The sequence below is a fragment of the Lepidochelys olivacea genome (assembly GCF_965140295.1).
Source record: "Lepidochelys olivacea isolate rLepOli2 genome assembly, chromosome: 20".
Lineage (NCBI taxonomy): Eukaryota > Metazoa > Chordata > Testudines > Cheloniidae > Lepidochelys > Lepidochelys olivacea.
Window position 1 is genome coordinate 17,572,532 of NC_140430.1, and position 21,053 is coordinate 17,593,584.

The 21,053-nt window shown below is 51.8% G+C and overlaps 1 protein-coding gene across 1 annotated transcript; it reads right to left on the minus strand.

Moving 5' to 3' along the window:
- Window positions 1–6,116: 6,116 nt before the first annotated feature.
- LOC311510459 (adhesion G protein-coupled receptor E3-like) lies at window positions 6,117–13,481 on the minus strand (the record flags this gene model as incomplete). Its single annotated transcript, XM_084610122.1, has 11 exons — window positions 6,117–6,735; window positions 6,852–7,020; window positions 7,289–7,380; window positions 8,144–8,210; window positions 8,830–9,065; window positions 9,565–9,795; window positions 9,964–10,134; window positions 10,795–10,997; window positions 11,800–11,919; window positions 12,428–12,605; window positions 13,320–13,481. The coding sequence occupies 11 exons, from the start codon at window positions 13,479–13,481 to the stop codon at window positions 6,589–6,591; spliced, it is 1,776 nt and encodes a 591-aa protein (XP_084466248.1). The 3' UTR covers window positions 6,117–6,588.
- Window positions 13,482–21,053: the final 7,572 nt, after the last annotated feature.

Below are 21,053 nucleotides of genomic sequence, written 5' to 3' on the forward strand. Positions count from 1 at the left end.
CCCCTTTGGCCCAGCAGCCAGGTTCCTTGCTCAGAAATCTCCACAGCTGCCCCTCCAGAGAGCTCTGTGCCCGGGGAGCTCTGTCTCCGCTCTTCCCGGGTCCCACTCACAGCTCCTTCAGAAGGTGAGGGCAGGCGGGGGTGTGGAGCGGGGCTCAGGCGGAGGAAGGCCGGGGTGCGGGAACAGGAGTAGGAAGCTGAGATGGGGCTGGAGTATCCCAGCCCTGGGTGGCCATGGCAATCTGGGATTCCCCCCACACCAGTTCCAGCCTGAGCAAGCAGCATTTGGGATTCATTCCCTGAGATGGAGGCATCGAGGCAGAAAACCCAGGGCCAAGCCCCACCCTTGTGGACTCCTGGCCAGGACGCAGCCAATACCCCCAGAGCCTGCGCTGAGGGCTCTGTGTGCACCAGGGGCCCATTCTGAATGGTGGGGTGTGTGTGTGGGGGGGAAGCTGATTAACCTTTTAGTGCCGGGGATTCTCACCCCAGTGTGTTCCCAGTCTGGGCTTCTGGGAACAGTCTGGGTTGGGCTGCTACAGAGAGGCTGTTTCTTGTGCCCCAGAATCATTTGGGGAAAAGCTGGGAGAAGACTGGGGATGGGGGCTATCAAGGCTGAGTCCCCACTCTGGCACTTGGAGTGCAGAAGGTGGGGCCCGCAAGGATTTTAAAAATTAATACTTGCCACTCCAGGGTTGTATTAAACTCCCAAGGTGACAGCTTTTCTCTGACCTTGGCTTGATAAACGCTGCCACCACCCAAATGCAAAAAAGGCCCCTTGGACCCAGGAAGGAGCACTTGGGAATTCCTCCTTGTGGGGTACCCTCAAGCCCTTTCACCCCTCCCCCCCGGGGAAGAGCTGAAAAAGAAAACAAAGGAAAGCAGCTGTTGCCACCAGCTAATCCAACAGCAGATACACAAACTTCTTAGGACACAAAAATCCAAATCCTGTTTTTGAAAAAGGTAAAATTTATTAAAAACACAAAGAAAGAAAATACATCCGGAACTTAGGCTTTTGCTTGATTTGAAAAGAACAATTCCAAAAATTAAGCACCCAAAATAGATTTCTTGGGGGTTCATCTTAAAGGTTACAAGCAAACAAAAGAATCTGGGGTTAGCAGAGAGGAGAGCCACAAGCCAAAATAAAGAAATAACCTGATTGCATCTAGCTAAACATTCCCTGTCCCAATGAGTCCTGCTAGGTATGGAAAATAATTTTTAATATGTTTATGTATGCAGTAACATAAAATCCCTTCTGGCCAGATGTACTGCAACACTTTACCTGTAAGGGGTTAAGAAGTTCAAATAACCTGGTTGGCACTTGACCAAGAGGACCAATAAGGAAAGAAGATACTTTCAAATCTGTGGGGGAGGACGGTTTTGTCTGTGCTCTCTTTGTTTGTTCCCTCTCCGGACAGTAAAACATCTCCTGAAAACATACCTGAAATAATTCATCTAAGATTACAAAAACTGTAAGTAAGGCAAGGAAATGCATTAGATTATCTTTTGTTTTAGCTTGTGAATTGTCCCTATGCTAAGAGGTAGTTTAATTCTGTTTTGTAACTGGGAAGCAGAGTCAGAGGGGAGTCCTCTGTCTTTAAAATCTTTTTATTTACCCTGTAAAATTACCTTCCATCCTGACTTTGCCGGTGTGATTCTCTTACTTTTTTTAATAAATAAAATACTTCTTTTAAGAACCTGATTGATTTTCAGTGTCTTAAAACCCAAAGGGTTTGGTCTGTGTTCACACTGTAACCAATTGGTTAGCATATTATTCTCAAGCCTCCCCAGGAAAGGGGGTGAAGGGGCTTGGGGGAATATTTTGGGGGACTAGGGACTCCAAGTGACCCTTTCCTGCATTTTTGTGTGAATCACTTGGTGGTGTCAGCAATACCGTTCAAGGACAAGGAAAGGAATTTGTGCCTTGGGGAAGTTTTTAACTTAATCTGGTAAAATATAAACTTAGGGGGTCTTTTATGTGGGTCAGGGCTGAGGCAGGGGGTTGGAGCGCAGGGAGAGGCTGAGGGGTGCAGGTGCCGAGCAGCGCTTAACTCAAGTGGCTCCCGGAAGCAGTGGAATATCCCTTCTCCAGCTCCTAGGCAGGGGCGCAGCCAGGTGACTCTGGATGCTGCCCCATCTGCAGGCACCGCCCCTGCAGCTCCCATTGGAGCACCGGAGAGGGCCATTGGAGCACCCCAGCTGGAGCAGGGCCAAGCCGCATGGTGTGGCGTGTGACCCAGCGCCCTGGCAGGTCTGAGACACCATGGCAAGGAGAAGTTTGTGCTGCCATAGCCCATGTAGGTGGCAGCTTCTACCACTGATAATGTGACATCCTCCACTGCATGGGTGTGAACTGAGGGCCTGTAACAGTAATGTCTTGGCCCAGTGGTTAGAGCCCTGCTCTGGGACTCAGTAGTGCTGGCTTCCATCCCTGACTGTGCTGCTGGGTGGCCTTGGTCAAGTCACTGCTCTGCTCTGTGCCTCTGGTTCTCCTTCTGCAAAATGGCCAAACGATGCTTTGTAAAGTGCTTTCTCTCCCCTGATGAAAGGTACTATCTCCAAGCTGGGCCAAAGAAGCAGCTCCATTAACTGGTAGTAGGTTGTTATCCCCTAGTGGCCCAGTAATGAGGCTGCTCTGCTAGCAGTTGACACTCTCCCCAGCCCTTTGTTCATTTGGATAATTCAAGATATAAGCAGAGTCAGGATGAGCTCTCCCCTAACATCTGGTGGTGAGCCCTGGAAAAGGACTTCAGGGGCTGATCTTGTTTGCATGGGCACACCCACCCTGCCTAACATGATGGGACTACTTGCCCAAATGGTCACTTTGGCTGCTGTAGAATCCCCAGTCTCTGTGTTATTGGGGAAGGAGTAATAAAGGTTGTTATCCTGGTTATGTGAATCAAGGACAGTAGAACCGTACTGGGCATTTTATGTCTGAGGGACTCACCCTCAACTGAATAGCACTGACCAGGCAAGGGATATGGGTTCCAAAGCCCAGTGAATTAGGAGAAGATTGGGAGTAGGTATTTGTACCTGGTGGTATGGGGGTCTGAAACACTACCTTGACTGGTTCTCTTTCCACTGTGTAATCATAGAGCTAATTTAGACTGAAGTAAGAGTCTTGTTACATGGAGCAGAGCTGAAATCATTGATACCTAGGTCAAAGCATTAGATCTGTTCTGGTGCAAGAAAATTATCCATGTTTACCAGCAGTGAGGCTCCCCTACTGAGAGCTGAAATCACTGAGAGCTGTGTTAAGTGCAGAGGGCCTGAAGACATATTGGTGAGTGGCTAGTGAGATGACTAGCAGAGAAGTGTGGCCAGCTGGGTGGCTAGTGGGAGAGGCATGGCCAGCTGGGTGGCTGGCGAAACGGCTGGTGGAGAGGACGGGAGCAGAACCCCACAGAGAGGAGTGGCAATTGGTGGTCGAGGGCCTGAGCAGTGGAGAGTGTGAGGTGCCTCCATACCTCCCCACCTTCCACCCAGGCTGGGAGGTGAACTCTGCAGATGAACTTCTGAACTCTGGGGCTGCACTGACCAAGGACAGCAACTGTGAGTTGGGTGACTTTTGGGTTGCTGGACTTAAGACCCTGAGGGGAAAAGGACATTGCCCAACTTACTTGGGGGTGGGTCTTTTGCTCTTGGTTTGTGTTATGAATCCTGTTTGTGGTGTTTCCCCAACCTAACGCTGCATTGTTTCCATCCTTTATTAAAAGGCTTTTGCTACACGCAGACTCCGTCCTAGCGAGAGGGGAAGTATTGCCTCTTAGAGGCGCCCAGGGCGGTGGTATGTATTTGTCCCAGGTCTCTGCATGAGGGCTTGAGCCAGTTTTGCATTGTGTTAGTGAAACGGAACCCCTAGATACTGAACCCGGCCCTTGTTGCTGACAAGTCTGACGGGCAGAAGGGTTACATAAATAAAAGACAAACGGAGGGATATTCCTCAGGGGCTGCTTCAATAAAACCTACTCCCTCTTTAGGAGTATAGTTTTAGTGAAAGTCAGGACAGGTCACAGGCTTCTGTGAATTGTTGTTTATTGCCCGCGACCTGTCCATGATTTTTACTAAAAATAGCTTTGCCTTATTCATGGTCAGAAGCTTTTGAATTTTGGTTGTGGGGTTTCCCATATTACTGCCAGGTTCCTTTCCCCTTTTTATTGAAAGTTCTCTTTGTTATACACAGACTCAGTGCTTGTGACAGGGGATGTAATTGCCTCTTAGAGGCACCTGGCGTGGTCTGAAGTTTTCCCAGATTACTGGGTGGGGGTGTGATGGGTTTGGTCACAGAGATCCCCTTGGGACTGTCACCTGATGTGCTGAAATTACCTCTGAGTCAGTTTTCCCTGCCAGCTTGGGACTCCAGAAACCGGCCTTGTTGAGCCAGACACTCTAGCCCGCTGCAACACAGACTCAGGGTCTGGGCCATGCCCCCAAAGCTGAAGACTTTAACTAATAACAGCTCAGCAGGTTACCTGTCTCCAGCACCCAGACACCCAGCTCCCAATGGGATTCAAACCTCAAATACATCTGTTTTACTCTGTATAAAGTTTACTCATGGTAAATTTGTAAATTGTTTGCCCTCTGTATCACTGATAAAGAGATATGTACAGCTGTTTGCTCCCCCAGGTGTTAATCACTTACTCTGGGTTTATTAATATTCAAAAGTGATTTTATTAAGTACAAAGAGTAGGATTTAAGTGGTTTCAAGTAATAACAGCCAGAACAAAGTAAGTCACAAAGCAAAATAAAACAAAATACGCAAGTCTAAGCCTAGGACATTAAGAAACTGATTACAGGTATCAAGTATCAGAGCGTGAGCTGTGTTAGTCTGTATCCACAAAAACAACGAGGAGTCTGGTGAAAACCTTAAAGGCTAACAGATTTATTTGGGCATAAGCTTTCAAGGGTAAAACATCCACCCACTTGCATCTGAAGAAGTGGGTTTTTTACCCAAGAAAACTTATGCCAAATAAATCTGTTTGTCTTTAAGGTGCCACCGAACTCCTTGTTGTTTTTGACTACAGGTAATCTCTCACCCTCAAAGATGTTCCAATTAGCTTCTTTCACAGACTAGAATCCTTCCTAGTCTGGGCCCAGTCCTTTCCCCTGGTACAGTCTTTGTTCCATTCAGCAGACACCTCAGGTGGTAAGTTGTGGTTTTCTCATGACTGGCACCCCGTTGTCCTGCTCCACACCCTTTATAGCTTTGGCACAAGGCGGGAATCTTTTGTCTGTCTGGGTCCCCACCCCTCCTTCTAAATGGAAAAGTACCAGGTTTAAGATAAGGAGGACTTGTGGCACCTTAGAGACTAACCAATTTATTAGAGCATAAGCTTTCGTGAGCTACAGCTCACTTCCTCAGATGCATATCGTGGAAACTGCAGCAGGCTTTATATATACACAGAGAATATGAAACAATACCTATTCCCACCCCACTGTCCTGCTGGTGGGAATAGGTATTGTTTCATATTCTCTGTGTATATATAAAGCCTGCTGCAGTTTCCACGATATGCATCTGAGGAAGTGAGCTGTAGCTCACGAAAGCTTATGCTCTAATAAATTGGTTAGTCTCTAAGGTGCCACAAGTCCTCCTTTTCTTTTTGCGAATACAGACTAACACGGCTGCTACTCTGAAACAGGTTTAAGATGGATTCCATTACCAGGTGACATGGTCACATGTCACTGTAAGACCCCTAGTCTCCATTCCCCGTGGGCTGGCCCACACGTACACAGGAAGGCTTTCAAGTAACTAAGGCCATTTACGACTGATTGTTTCTGGAGCACCCTTAATGGCCTCCACTTAACGCTTTTAATCAGTGATACAAGTTTATATCTTATTCCCCTAACTCCAGATATAGAAATAAAACATGCAAACAAATAGGATGAACACACTTAGTAGATTACAAGCTTTCTAAAGACACCCTACAAGGGGTATTTAGCGTAAAGCATATTCCAGTTATGTCATATTCATAAGCATATTTCCATAAAGCGTACGGAGTGCAACATCACAGGGGGCTCCAGCTGGTTCTGTTTTGTATTGGAACTGCTAGGTATTGAACCCGGCCCTGGTTGTTGCCGCCTCCACCTGGCAGAAGGGTTACTCCTGGCAAGAAAAGCAGGACAATGACAATAGGTTCCAAGGCCACGGAGAGTGGAATGTGCAAACTGGCGGGTTGTCTCTGGGAGGCGACACACAAAGCCCCTGGATCCTGACCCACAGGGATAATGGAGCCAAGGGAAATTCTTCACGGTGCTGACTGCTCATTGGGGATGGTTCGTCTGCACTGACAAGGTTTCAGTCCCAGGGACAATCTGATATATTCAGATCATTACATTGCAAGAGCCAATGCCTGCCTCGTCCACAGTGAGCGACCCCTGGAGCTCTCAGGAGGGCCACGGGAAGGAAATGCGGAGGGGCCAGGACAGGGCATTCTGTTCTGGTGCCTAAGACATCTAGGATACTCCTCGATAGTGACCGACTCACTTACACTTCCAGTGACTTTCCCAGCTGGCTCATAACCAATCCTGAGTCATTCGGGGGGCAAAGCACCTTTACGGCAGGAATGAGACCCAGCTAGAGATGACTGTTTCACAGGCTGGTATTGGAATAGAGCAGAGGACCTCTTACCGTCTTGGTGCTGGTGGTGGGGACAGCAGACATGGATAGATCGGATGTCTGAGATTTCGTGCTGGACGTTCGGAAGCCCTTGATCCATCTCCTGTACTCCTCTCTCACCTGGAGAGTGAGGGACACGGTCACTGCACTATGCAACTAACTCTGAGGAGATCAGACATGGCCACCGCGAGGCTGGTGAAGGCGCTGGGTGGGCGCTGACGGGCCGTGGGCGTTACCTGCCGATTGAGGAGACAGTGCACCAGGAAGATGAAGGGTCCCTGCAGGCTGCTGACGATGGTGAATAAATATGCCATGACCGTGCCTGCTGGTCCTACTTGGAGGAGACCAAGGCTCCATGTGCAGCCCAGAATGAAGAGCTGGGCAATGGCTTTAAAGGTCAGTAACCTGGATAAAGGCAGATGGAGAGATCCCGTTACAATAACCCTATGGAGAGCAATTGCATCAGGAGGATCTGGACAGAGTCGGGTGGAACTACCAGCCCCAGCTTTCCTATGTGGAACAGGGTTACTGTCAAAGCAAACACTGTGGGAATTTGTTCCCATGGATCCTAGATATGCTGTTCCCATCCTGCAATCCCTCCCTCCCTCCCAGTGCCAAGGACCCTCCAAACCAAGACATCTGACCCTCCAGGATTGTTTCGATGCCTTCTCACCTGTGGTCTCTGAGGGTGGACACATCTGCATTGAGGGAGGAGAGTCTGTTTCTCAGGATCCACAGGGTAAGGGCAAAGAATGTTATATTTATCTGTGGGAACAGTGGGAAATATTTCCTGTAAAACATCCCATCTGGGGCTGGTGACCCCAGCTGAGGCAGAGAACTAACCCAGGGGACCGAGCCTAACATTGCAGAAATGGGGACTGCTCATTCCCTCCTGTGGGAATCATCCCCTCTCCTGGCAGCTCTCAGTCCCTCCCCATGCGTGGAGCTGACAGCACAGCCAGGGCTGAGATGGATCAATGGGATCTCAGAGGCCAGGTGCTGCTCAGAGTTCAATATGGAGCCTCTCCAGTGGAGTCAGGAGTTATTTTGGGTTTACACTGGTGTAACTGAGAGCAGGATCTGGCTCAGAGACTCCAGATCCTGCCTCGAGAATACTTCCTGCCATTTTCAGGCTGTAACAAATTCCCCTCCCCGCAACTTCCCCAGGGGTTATGGGGGAATATGTTGGGACATTTGTTTCCCCCCCTACAACAACCACTGCAGAGTGTAGTCCTCTCCTTTCCTCGTTCCTTAGGTCATTAACTAGACTAGATCACACTCTTGCTGTCTTCACTTGGCAAAACTCCTACTGACTTCCATGGGAGCTGTGCCCGAATAAAGGCTGTAGGCCTGGGGATACAGCTCAGGGACTAATCCCGGGACTAACCACAGCAGATGAGCCAGGCGGGACCTAACTGGGTCTTTCCTTGTGTTTTATGGGCCACATTCTACTACCTGCTTCACTGAAATCAATGGGGTCACAGAGGTGAGAGGAGAATGGGGCCCTGTGGTTCTGTGAGGTACCCACCAGGATTATGGCACAGACTGGACCCAGGAAGCTCCAATGAAAGCCTCTGTCCTGGCTGAGCCAGCAGCTGCAGGCAGGGAGAAAGAAGAAGGTGACTTTAACGGGATTACTACCCTTTTTCAGCACCGGGGTAGAGAGGGGGTGTCACAGGGCAGCTGGCTCTGAAAAGCGAGATGGATCTCGGCCTGCCTGTGACATGGCCGACTCTCTTGCGGGCAGCAGGCTAATGACCCTCCCCATCTACCTCAGGAAGTGGAGCTACCCTGAAAACACGAGATGAGGATCTAGATTGGGGTGTCGAGAACACGCCACACCCTGTTTTAGTGGAGTCGCTCACTTTAGAGAGGGGACCCTCAGGGATTGCACACAGTAAGAAGGTGTGTTTGTTTCCTACCCACCAGCCCCACAAACCCAGCCTGGGACCTGGGAGTCAAGCTGGGATCTTTCTGGCTTGTTCTTCCGCATCATCAGTGGGGCGAGGAGTGTAGATGTCTGACAGGTGGGCAACTCAACTACAGCACTCGGGGCAGCCTAGTGTCCCTGGGGATGGGGAGGGTCCCAGGGGGACAGTCAGCTGCCAGGCAGGGTGAGCAGGGAAATCTCGGTTCAAGTCAGACCTGGAGTGAGCCGGACAACCGCATGGAAGCCACATCCCAGCTCCCCTTCGGGATGGGCTCTGCACGTACTATTTGGCAGTTCTGTAGCCTCCAGGATTCACCGCTGCAGAAATAGCCACCACCAGGGCTGGGACTCCGTAGCCGAACGGGTACGTGAATCTCTTCTTGAACCGGCTGGCGCTGGTGTAGTTCACGACCTGCAGGTTCCGGACTGTGAGGAAGAGGTGCAGCCCCTCCAGGAACATCCAGGTGAAGCAGGCCAGGAAGAGGTAGTGCAGGAAGCCAGCTATGACAGCACACACCACCTGGGGAAGACAGAGAGCCCAGCGACACTGCAGTGGGGAAGGGAAATGCTGAGTATGGGGAAGACCTGCGCGGGGGGGGGGGGGGGGGTTACACCGGGATTCTTGTTAGCACAGTTCTTCAGTTACAGTGCTCCGTGACCCAGAGATGGCAGGTTCCTCGGTCTATGGAGGGTCCTGCGGGTGCACATTGCTGGTGCAGGAAGGGAGCAGAGATTAGTGGTTAGAGCAGGGGATCAGGGCTCAGGGGATCCAGGTTCTGCTCCCAGCCCTGCCACAGAGTCCCTGGGTGACCATGGGAAGTCACGTAGGAGAGGAATCGAGGCAAAGGGACACTCTGATATACGGATAGAACTGGCTGAACTCCAGAGACTGGGGACACTCAGACCACTGTGCCCAGTGTGAAGGGACAAAACAGGGTGGAAACACCCCCTTGGGAATCCCCCCTGTGTCCTGCACAGCCCAGAATCCAAGGAGCATAAAGGGGTTGAAAGCCACACACCCCAGCCCTGCAGTGAGTGGAGGAATCAGGCTGCACCCAACTGCGGGTGCGGGTCACCGCGATGAGGAAGAGCAGGTCGGCCAGGAAGAGGCAGAGGCAGAGCTGCAGGTGGAGGGAGGTGCTGACGTTGCGGATGGAGCGGCAAAGGAGGAAGGTGAGGATGGCGAGGAGGAGGCACAGCAGGGAGAAGGTCAGTCCCACGTAGGTGACGAGGGTCAGTGGATAACTCTCCTGTAACACAGCAAAGGGAGAATCACCAGTGACCCCAGCCCAGCCCCCTGGGCTCCGACTCAGCCTTTCCCCCAGCAAAGCCTCCAGTCGCTCCAGGGAGAGCTTTGCCCATGGCTGAGCGCGGAGCTCAGGCTCCAGCCCTGTGATCCGAGTCTCACGGTGAGATACCGTCACTGTGGTGGGAGCCATTAGGACGGCGAAGCTGGACAGATGGTCACAGCGGCAGGTGGTGTGAGTGCTGTTCGTGTGCACGGCGGTGCAGCCGTCCGGAGACCAGCTGCCGCTCTCGGCCACTACTTTCCAGTAGACGCAGAGAGCCTCTTCCTCCCGTTTTTTGTCCTGGAAACACAACAGAATCATCCTCGTCCTCACGGGACCACAGAACAGCGTTTGTGTTATCACATGTCTACAGCAAACCCGAGGCCACCTACAGCTCCACGGCTCTCCCCACGCAGCCCCAGCACCCACTGGGGCCATCCCGGTGACAGCCGAGAGAGAGCACAGATTCTGCTGCTCCAAACGCACAGGCCCTGCTGTTGGAGCGAACGGGAAATAAATCCTTGCCAGCCGTTAGCACTAAACGAAACGTGGCCATTGGCCGAGGATTTCTAACTGCAGCCAGCAGGGGGCAGTGCGGTGCGCACACAAACACATATGCACCCTAACCACTGCATCACCGCATCACAGTGTTTCATGCTGATTTCCTGAACTCCACTATCTGTAGAAAGCGGCTGGCCAGTTATTCCGGCTCAGGGGTGAGCTAAGTGGAGCTGTTACCCTAGAGCACTTTGCACGGCCGTGTGTCGTGGTGCGACCCCTATTCTCCTTCTCTAGTCAAACAGCCCCATCGCGTCCGGATTAAGGAGGCCTCTGCTTCTTAGGACCATCGGGAGCCAGAAAGGCAGCACAGTCCAAATGCCGGACAGGAGATTGTGCCTTGTATATGCCCCTCTAGAGGCCCAGATATGGAGTAAAGCGAGGGGATCTTCCTCCACGCACCTGGCTGTGGCGCAGGGTGAAGTTTGCGGGTCTGGAGAGGTTAATGGGTCTCCCGTCTCCGACGGCCCCGCTCACCACCCTGGAGTTGAGATGACTCTTCTCCAGCTTCCCACAAGCCGGTAGATTTCCCTCGCTGAGATGTCTCGCACTGATGATGGAGTCCAGGGTGGAGTAGGAAATAAAAGCAGCAGCCCCCAAACCTGCTGGGAGAGGAGATGATCCCTCGTTAGGGAGCTGGAGACGTTATGGCGAAGAATGAGCCGGCCAGGTGCCCAGGGCTCACAGTGAGTCTGTGGCAGATCTGGGAATGGAACCCAGGATCCTGGCCACAACTCAAGATTTACCCACTGGACCGTGCTACCTCCTCCCTCGGGGCCTCCAGGAGCACATCCGGCTGGAAACATCTAGCTGCAGGATGCAGAGATGAAGATAAGAAAAGGAGTACTTAAGGTGCCACAAGTACTCCTTTTCTTTTTGCGAATACAGACTAACACGGCTGTTACTCTGAAACCTGAGATGAAGATAGTTTTTCTCAGTGAGAGCAGGAGAGGGGCTGGCCAGGGATGAGGTTCCCCTGGTGCTGGATCATTCAGGGCCCTGAATATGGCTGCTGAGGGTAGGGGTACACATTACCCTAGTTCCCCATATCTCCATTTGGGAGTCTAGCTAGACTAGGGCATCCCTGCCCTTTCCATTCGCTGGGCCCACTTCATACCAGAGCCCCTCTCATGAGCTGTCTCCCCTCTGTGCCCCCAACTGCTCACTGCTTGGGGCTCAAGCTGTGGGACGGCCAGGAAGGAAGGTGTCAGCTCCATGGGCCACAGCCTGAGAACCACTGGTCAGTCAGCAAGGAGAACTCCAGGGCTGGAGACAGAGGCCAGGGCCTGGCCTGGGGATCCATGGGGAGGGAGGGAGGAACGGGGGAACCCAGACTGGGGTTCATTGCCCGGGAACTGCTCTGTGCCGTGGTTTGGGCCGTGGGTGTCGCCATCCCCAGGATGGTACCGTGTGTGGCTGCCCCGGTGACTGTATCACAGTGCACTCCCATCGTGTCGTTGTGAGCTCTCAGCGTGAAGACCTCGCTGTCCCGGCTGCAGTCCCCAGTGACGAGCCGCGTCTGGATAGCTGTGGGGGGTGGGGGTGAGGAATGACAGAGCCCCTCGCTGTGAAACCCCTTCACTGGGAATCTGTCCATTCTCGGCCAGACCCTCCCCCCTCCCCCTCCACTTGGAGCTGGGGGGCTTCAGGGCTCTTCCGCACTGTGGGAGGGGGAAGTTTGGAGCCCCCCCCGTGAGTTCCATTGATCACCCCCACATATCCCCTCCCCCCATTCTGGCTGTGTCTCCCGGGGGAGTAGTGGGGGTGGAGGCAGGTGCCTGGCTCAGCGTGGCGGCCCCTCGTGGTGGAATGCCAAATATTACATTTCAACCCTTCTCGGGCATTGCTGTTACTGGGGGGGCTGGGTTCTATTTCCTGGTGCAGGGGAAGTGCTGTTCTCTGTCTGTACTGACCTCAGGCTCACATCCACAGCGGTATACAGGCGCTAACTTCCAGTGGATTTGGGGCACAGTGTACAAACCAGTGTCTCACAGCAGCCAGCAGGTGGCGCTGAGAGCCACACGTCCCCCCTCACCCAGAGACTCTGTCGTCACGTTCTGTGTTGTCCTCTCCGGGGACCGGAGCGCAGTGGCCAGTGCGGCCAGTTCCACGCTCTGCAGCAGGACCGTCACGGCCCACCCCACCTCCTGCTTGTCTCTGACCTCCCAGAGGGAGGTGCTGTTCAGGAGGGAGTTGAAAGAGCGAGTCACGTCCTGGGGACAGGAAAGGAAAAGCCCTGGGAGTGAGGAGTCCGGGGTATTTATGTATTCCCAAGGGACATCGGGCATCACAGCCTCTCCCAGTTTCGGGGGCTGCGGTACTCTCAGAAGGGGAGCCCTTTACAAAGGGGGTTCACTGAGGCTGACTTGGGGCCCCACTGGGACCTGAAGCCAACTGGGGCTAGAACCCTTTGTCATTCCTTCTTCGCTCCTGCTCCCCCATCCCTCCATTACAGATGCCAGGGAACAACATTGTCACAAGCCGATGGCTTCCTAGGCTGTCTCTGTGCTGCATCCAGCAGCTGCTCAGAAATGTCTGGCAGGGCAGGGATAGAGCCCAGATCCTGCTGCCTGAAAAACTCAGGTCATGACAGATGAGCTGAAGGAGGATCCCCATTAAGGGTCAGCAGTATAGCACCTCTGATGAACAACAACAGGTCTGAGCACTAGAGGGCGCATGTGGGTGGACAAACACAAACGTGCTCTCACCCCCCTGGAGGGCAGGTGCACACAGACACAGACAAACACCACTAGAGGGTGCACCCCCCGCCCCACAGCAGTGGAGGGCACAGGTCTTTTCTGAAGAGGATCTACATGTCTCCCCGCCCCCCAGTGAGACTCCTAACCCGGCACAGCAGCTCGCAGGGCTCTGGGGCACACTCAGGGGCAGTAGCCCGCAGAGCACATTCAAGGGACGGAGCCTCTCACCTCCAGTGATAACGTCGCACTCCCGTCTCCACACGTGGACGTCAGAATCTCTAAGGTCGAATTAAAGAAATTGCAACAACTGCTGTTTCCGCTGCTCCGCTTTACCTGCAGAGAGACCCAGGGCAGGGGTGAGCTCTCTAGGGGCTGAAAGGCGACTGACATTGGTGTCAGTAATACCATCTGTGATCCAATTTATGCTAGTAAATGAGCAATTCCAATTCCTCGTTTGTTACCGAGGCTCCTGGCACTGGTCTATAGGCAATTCAAGAATTCCTCTTTTCATGTTCCTTGGTTCCATGATTAATTTTGTTGTCAACCTCTTGATTTTGTGCTGTGCTCATATCTTCCCTCTTTTTACCCTCCCCTTTTGCGATTAGTTTAGCCCTCTAAAGGGGCACTAACCTCTTGAGCGCCTCTGAGTGGTGGGATGTGGTACCACAGTCCTTTTCCTAGCTTTCAGTGCCCCCTGCAGACCGCTGACAGATCTTGGCTGATCTACAGTAGCTTGGCCCTCCAGCCAAGTAAGGAAGTCCAAATGAACCCCTTTCAGGATATTAAAGAGTCCGAAAAATAACCAGTCTCTTTGCCCTTCTTAGGGTCTTCAGCCCAGTTCAGCCTTTTCAGTTGAGCCCTTTGTTTGGGCTCCCAAATAAGCCCAATCCCATTCTTGGGATTTATGCCACTTTACCTGTGGCCGGTAGGGGAACCCGGGCCTGCCCACTACTCCGGGTTCGAAAGCAGGGACCCTATGCACAGCAGCCACACACTGCTCACTTCCACTGGTTTCAGCCTGGAACTGAACTACTAAGGCCAGGAACTCCTTTTTTCTGGGCCAGCTGGTCCCTGGCTGGATGCTGCTCACCCTTCTAGCCCGTGGAGGAGCAGGTCTCTGTGGTTTCCAAAATGGCTGCTCCAGAGACTCCAATCTAGGCAAGCTTGGAGCACTCACCTTTGCTGCTCTTCTCCTCTCAGACCACTGTTTCTTTGAGCTGGGGGGAAGTAGGATGCAGGAAGACTACAGGGCCCTAGCAGGCCAAATATACCCCATCTCAAACCAACTCTAGCCAGCGTGTCACCGAGAGGAGTGGCCACCCTTCTACTGAGGTGGAGGCCATCTACACTATACAGCCCCCTCTCCCCACAGAAGGTGGACCACTGTTCTACAAAACCAAAACCCTCTATCACTTACCTAGCCAGCAGATCACTGCCATAATTTTATGGGTTCTGTCTTCCTTTACTCGTGGGACAGGAAGGATTTTTTCAAAGATGGCTCAGACATTCTTCATCTTCAGCACATTTCCAAGGGCCCAGAAGTCATCTACTATCTGTGAGATATCCCGCGGCGCAATGACAGCAATGCCGATATGAACCATCACCAATGGATCCTTATCTGTCGACTTCCGAAGGCTGTCCAATCTTAGAGCGATACCTTGTGTCTTGGTTCTGGGAGGGCAACGCCCGGTCCTGTTTTCCTCCTATCCCTTGCAGAACATTCTTTCAATTTTTGGAGTATTGAATCTCCAGCAATGATCAGCTGTCTTCCTTGGACAGTTGGAGACCTCTGTGCAACCAAGCTTGATTTTCTTACAGGTTGGGCCACTGGCTACTCACACGTTTCTGGAATACCAGATATCCTGGCACTTCTGCGAATGGCATGAGCCCACCCCTGCCTGCATTGCCTCGCCCCTGCCAGCGTGACTTCGTCCGCATGGTGTGTGCAAGGTCACACTGCATGGGGGATGCCATTTTCGAGAGTGTCCCGCTTCTACTGGCCTGACCTTGGATGGAGCAGGTGTACAAAGTCATACTGGTGGGGCAGAGAAGTGCACTCTCCAAAATGGGGTCTCCTGTCTGCTACTGGAGAAACCACCCCCAGTTTTTACCACTACCAGATGGGAGACAAACCTGCCAAAAAGAGGACCATCTGGCGTGAAACCAGACAAGTGGCCTCCCTATGCCAAACTGCCATTCAAAAATGTCCTCTATATCTCTCCATTCTCTTAGACCTGCTGGATCTTGTGAGATATCTTACAAAGTTTTCACATTCATGACCTGGCACATCATGCATCCATCTTCTATTCAGAAAACAGTGCACACACTCATGGGCCATATAAAGTCAATTTTTGCCCAGTTAATTTCCCTTTCTCAGGTGTTTACTGGTGGCTGTTCTGTCTGGATTGTGGTGAGCAGAGGGGAGTTTTTCAAGAGGTGCCGAAGGAGGAAGTAAGGCAAATGAACAACATATTCCCAGTGGCTACAAACATTTATTTGACTTTCAATTTGCTGGGAGCTGGTGGAGTGATGCTGGCATTGTGTATGGGGGGGGTCATTAATCAGGGGGGCCATTAGATTGTCTTGCCAAAAAAGTCTGTTCTTTTAACACGACATTGGATCCAGATATTCCTCATTTGAGTGGCTGCTTGGAGACAAGTGTAAACTCCCCAATCCCTGCCTGAGTAAGAGCCGGCAGAGCTGTTCTGAGCAGATGTCGTGAAGGTCCAAGGGGGTTAGGTTCATGATCACAAGTTAACACTGTAGAAATGCAATTATTCCCTTCCATTTTTATGTTCTCATAGCCAGTAAAAATCATCGGCTTCGTCATCAGCTGCTATAAATCTGTGGAGCTCCACGAAAGTATGTGGAATTACACTAATTTATACCACCTAAATTTCTGGCCCTTCATCCTCAAGATGTATAGACGTGTATGTATCCCTCCCCTCCCCCAGCACTGAACCCAGACATGCACAGCACCCCCTGCAGGGCCCAGTGGAACACTCCACACAAACAAACAAAGACATCTGTGGGGAGCACGTCCCAGGCTGGGAGCTGGTTGAAGAAGCCACTGTAGAAGAGCCACTGACGAAGGGCTGTGTTGTCACAATGCAGCGACACAGGTCTTCATCTAACCCCACATGTGGACAAATTTACTCTGTTTAGCCTAAACCCCTTCCAAGGTGACATCAGATAAACTGAATAAAGGTCACTCTGACGCTGGACTAAGAGGATCCACATGAGGGGCTAACCTAGGATAACAAAGGCAATTTAAATTCACAGTTTGGTTCTTAGCAGTATAACGTAGAAAAGGCGTAAGAGGGACAACTAGGGGCCTGATCTCCCCCTGGTGTAAAACAGCATCATTCCATTGGAGTCGATGGGGCCAGATCCCCAGCTGTGAAAATCGGCATCACTCTACTGGTGTCAGTACACCCATTTACACCAGCTGAGGATCTGGCCCTTTGTAATAAGCTTCCACACACTCAGTAATGGAACTGTGCCCAGAACTAGCTCTGGGACTAGGAAGAGGGAAATTAACTAGAATGAGGAAGTGCCTCAGAAATGACCCTAATGTTTAAATTGAGGAAACTCTGTGCAAAGGCTGCTGGAACCAAACCATGGAGCCCCACAGGAGGCAAATCCCAGACATCCAGGCACAGTGAGGCTCCCTGCTTATCCCTGGCTGAACTTCATAACCCCCGGTCACCACAGCCCCTGCACTGTTTGTGATCCTGGTTTTGTTTGCTCTCGTACAATCATCCATGCCCCTCACCCCACCCCCGTCCCCGTCCTTGTCTGCCCTTGTCCAGTAACTCCACCGCTCGTTCTGTGTCCTCAGTCTTATCTGCCCCTTGTACAATTGTCCCACGCCTCCTGATCGGCTCATGTCCTGGCTTGTCTCAGCTGATACAGCCACTGCTGCGTCCCCCCACCCAGGAAGGCACCGATGCACGGTACGACCTCCCATAGCCAATCCCACAGGCTCCAACCCTGTACACACTTCAGTCCCTCTCTGATGGGCTGCCTCAAGTGAATCTGCTGATTGGCATTTGGTGGTTTGGCTGTTCCCCTTTCCTGGTCCCTGCTTCTCTGTCCATTCTTAGCCTGCGAGTTTCTCAGGGCAAGGACCATCCTTTCTTGTGTCTCTGGAAAGCAACTGGCTGGAGGAAGCTGCTGCTGGTGGAAAGCACCTGGCACATTCCAGGCATTGCCACAAACATGGCACCAAAGTGTACACAGCACAGAATTAGCCAGGCGAACTCACTGCCACTGGATGTCAGTGAGACCGAGGGTGAAGGGCCTGATTATGATTTTCAAACAGGGCCCTTTGCACTGAAATAAAGGGAACTTCATGTAACTAAGAATCAGGCCCTATGTATTTTCAGCATAAAAATAACCAGTTACATTAGACAGGATAAAAAAATAAACATAAATGCTCTACGTCTCTGCCCTTCTTCTTCAGGGCACAAACCAATCACTAGTTGCCTGGAGTCAGAAATGTCCCCACCTTTCAGAATTGTCCACCTTAAGTCTATTTGATTTGAATTAATGGCTAATCCCAAAGGGACATGGCCCCTGCAAAGTGAGCGCCACCCAGGTCGATCTCTGGCAAGATACTTAGGGTGGTCTGATTGCATACTCCTTTTATGTCCATCACTGGCAAGCGTAAGCTTTTCACACCTGCACGATTGCTGGCTCTTTAGCAGCATTTCTTGGTACGCATGCTTTGGAATTTGTTCGTCTTATATTACTTCCGACCAGGAAAGCTGCTGATCCCAAACCAGTGCTGCTGGAGGCGATTGCTGAGTTCAGCTTTTAATGTCCTCATTTCTGATCTTCTCCTGCCACTTGATATGAAACACCTGACGGAGACAACGACAACATCAGGAGAATTGACAGCACCAGTCCAGTGTCCTTCAGCCTTCCTCACCACAAACATTTCACTTCCAGATGACAGAGTCGGTAGAACTGTGGTTCTGTAGGTCCACAGCTTCATAGCAAGCCTGATGTCATGATGGTCCCACAGAGAATCCTGAATGACCTGAAACACGGCTGCTGCTGCGATATGAGCTTGGGCACCCACATCTTTGAAGCATCTACCAGGGCTGTCCAGGGGGGTTCCAGAGAGGCTGGAGCTCGGCTGGTCTCAGTTGTGGCAGATGACAGAAAAAGAAGCAATGGTCTCAAGTTTCAGAGAGGGAGGTCTAGGCTGGATATTAGGAAACACTATTTCACTAGGAGGGTGGTGAAGCACTGGAATGGGTTCCCTAGGCAGGTGGTGGAATCTCCTTCCTGAGAGGTTTTGAAGGCCCAGCTTGAAGAAGCCCTGGCTTGGATGATTTAGTTGGGGATTGGTCCTGCTTTGAGCAGGGGGTTGGACTAGATGACCTCCTGAGGTCTCTTCCAACCCTAATATTCTATGATTCTATGATGTTGCCCAAATATTTAACAGTCCAGACAGGTGAACATTGAGTCACTTGTAATTTGGAGCTGGAGGCTGTTAGATGCTAATGCCTGGGATTTCATTTTATCTGGGTTAATAGCCGGACCAATGCATGCAGCTTCTTGCCTGACCAGCTTGCCATTGGCTGCAGTGATTCACTGAACTGGGCCAACAGGACAATGTCATTGGCGTATTCAGGATCTCAAAGCAGAATGGTGTTCAGCTCAACACTACTGACAGCTGCCTCCTCAAATGCATCCATCAGCCCAACAGTGCTGGTATAGACGTGTCCACCTAGGGGCTCCTTACACCTTCCTCTGAAGCAGTGATAGTGGTTCAAGTCAAAGAGGTCTAATACATATAATGTACCCTGGTCTTCATCAGCAGATCTCAAAATGCTTCGTAAAGGAGGTCAATGTTATTATACCCATTTTATTGATGGGGAGACCAATGCAGAGGGTTACTCTGCAACAGAGCCAGGATTGGAACCCAGATCTCCTGACCCCCAGTCCAACTCTGCTGCCACCAGACCCCACTTTCATGCTTCCAACATAACCTGCAGGGTGATTTTTTAAAACAATATACAATTGGCCTCAGAATTATTACTTGCCAAAAATCTCCTGACTAGGGCCTTACCAAATTCACGGTCTGTTCTGGTCAATTTCAAGGTCAGAGGATTTTTAAAAAGTGTAAATTTCAGATATTTCAGATATTTAAATCTCAGATTTCATGGCGTGGAAACCATGGGGGCCCCGACCCAAAAAGGGGACTGTGGGGGATTGCAAGGCTATTGTACGGGCGTCGTGATATTGCCACCTTTACCTCTGCACTGCTGCTGGAGGGGGCACTGCCTGCAGAGCTGGGTGGCCGGAGAGTGGCGGCTGCTGGCCGGGAACCCAACTTCAGAGTTTATTGCCGTCAGCAGCAGTGCAGAAGTGAGGGTGACATGCTATGGGTGGGGTCATAACTTTTTGCGCGGGGGAGGGGGGGTGGACAGGGCCGGCCTTATGGGGGGGTGATCACCCAGGATGCTGTGGTCTGGGGGGTGCCATGGTCACCCCCCCCACACACACACACAAAGCCACCCCAAGGCCTCATTAAGCCCCTTTAACCCAAGCACTCGGCCTGGAGCCAGGGAGGGGCAGGGCTCAGGGTACCCCATCTGAGGACTCACTCCCACCTCCAGGAACCTCCCCTGGCTGGAGGAAGCTGGTGGTGGTCGTGGAGAAGTAAGGGTGGCAATCCTGCAACGCCTCTGCAATAGCCAGATGTCATGGTCCGTGACGTGTTTTTCATGGCCGTGAATATGGTAGGGTCCTACTCATGACCATCCTTGGGACCGTGTAATCGCTGACCTAGTGGATTTTTTGCTAATATGAGCGAGAGTATGTAGAGTTATCAGCGAAATGCTGAGCTGCTGTCTCCAAGGAGTCACTACGAGGCAACGGCCGCTCTTGGATTACAAGTGGAAGGAAGGGATTCTGGCTACTTCCCCCTGCATGGCTGGACTGCCTCCCCCACTCAAACTGCCCCTCGGCAGAGCACCTTGGCATTGGTTCCACCCATGGGACAGGCTCTGGCTTCTTTCAGCTGGACAAGCAGTGCTTAGAGATGTTTCAGAGTAACAGTCGTGTTAGTCTGTATTCGCAAAAAGTGCTTAGAGAGTGAACACTGCCCCTAACCTCTGAACTAGCGGGTGTGGACGAGCCCCTGGCAGGGTTACAGCTGGTGTAGTGAGCTCTACTGCCCTGCAGTCACTGACACATGTTCCCACAAACCCTGAGACGTCTACAGGAGATTATCTGATCCAGCAGACCCTGGGGTGTCCACGTTGGGGTCGAATGTCCTCTTAGTTCTTCAAGTGTTCATTTGCCCTTGTGGGATCAAGATGCCCATGCCACAAGCTTCCAGTTGGAAGAGTGAGTGTGACTCCTGTTAATGGTGAGAAACTGATATTGTTCTGGCCATGAAGCCTTCTGCTAACCCCACCTGCCATCCTGTCTAGTGTGTCCAGGAATAGTACAAGACCCCATCAGGTGAGGTGCTCGCAGAGGCTGCTCTAGGTACATGCAGTGTAGGCAGATGTCTACGGTGGCAGACTTCTGAGCAGCTGCCTACAGTGGCAAATTTAGCCTGGCTGCCCCCCAGTCATACAAGACCACAATGCCATGCACTGGAATTTGGCACTGCTGCCCTTTCCTTCACGACGTAGGAGTGACTGGCCAAATCTGCTACCCTTGGCCTCTGAGGAGGGGGATGGAACACTGAAGTTTTGCCTAGGGTGGCAGATTGTCTTGAGCAGCCTCTGGGAGAGAAGTGCTGATTTCAACATGCTCTGATAAAAGTCAATGGGAGTTGAGCAATCCCAGAGCCTGGGAGTCTAAGAACCAGAAACTGCAACCACAGGGACTCTATGAATCTGCACTGATCTGGAGAGGAAATGGTTGGGCCACGGTCCCTCACCAGGCAACTGTGAGAATGGGAAGTGTGACCAGAGTCGTCCGTTCCCCCCGGAA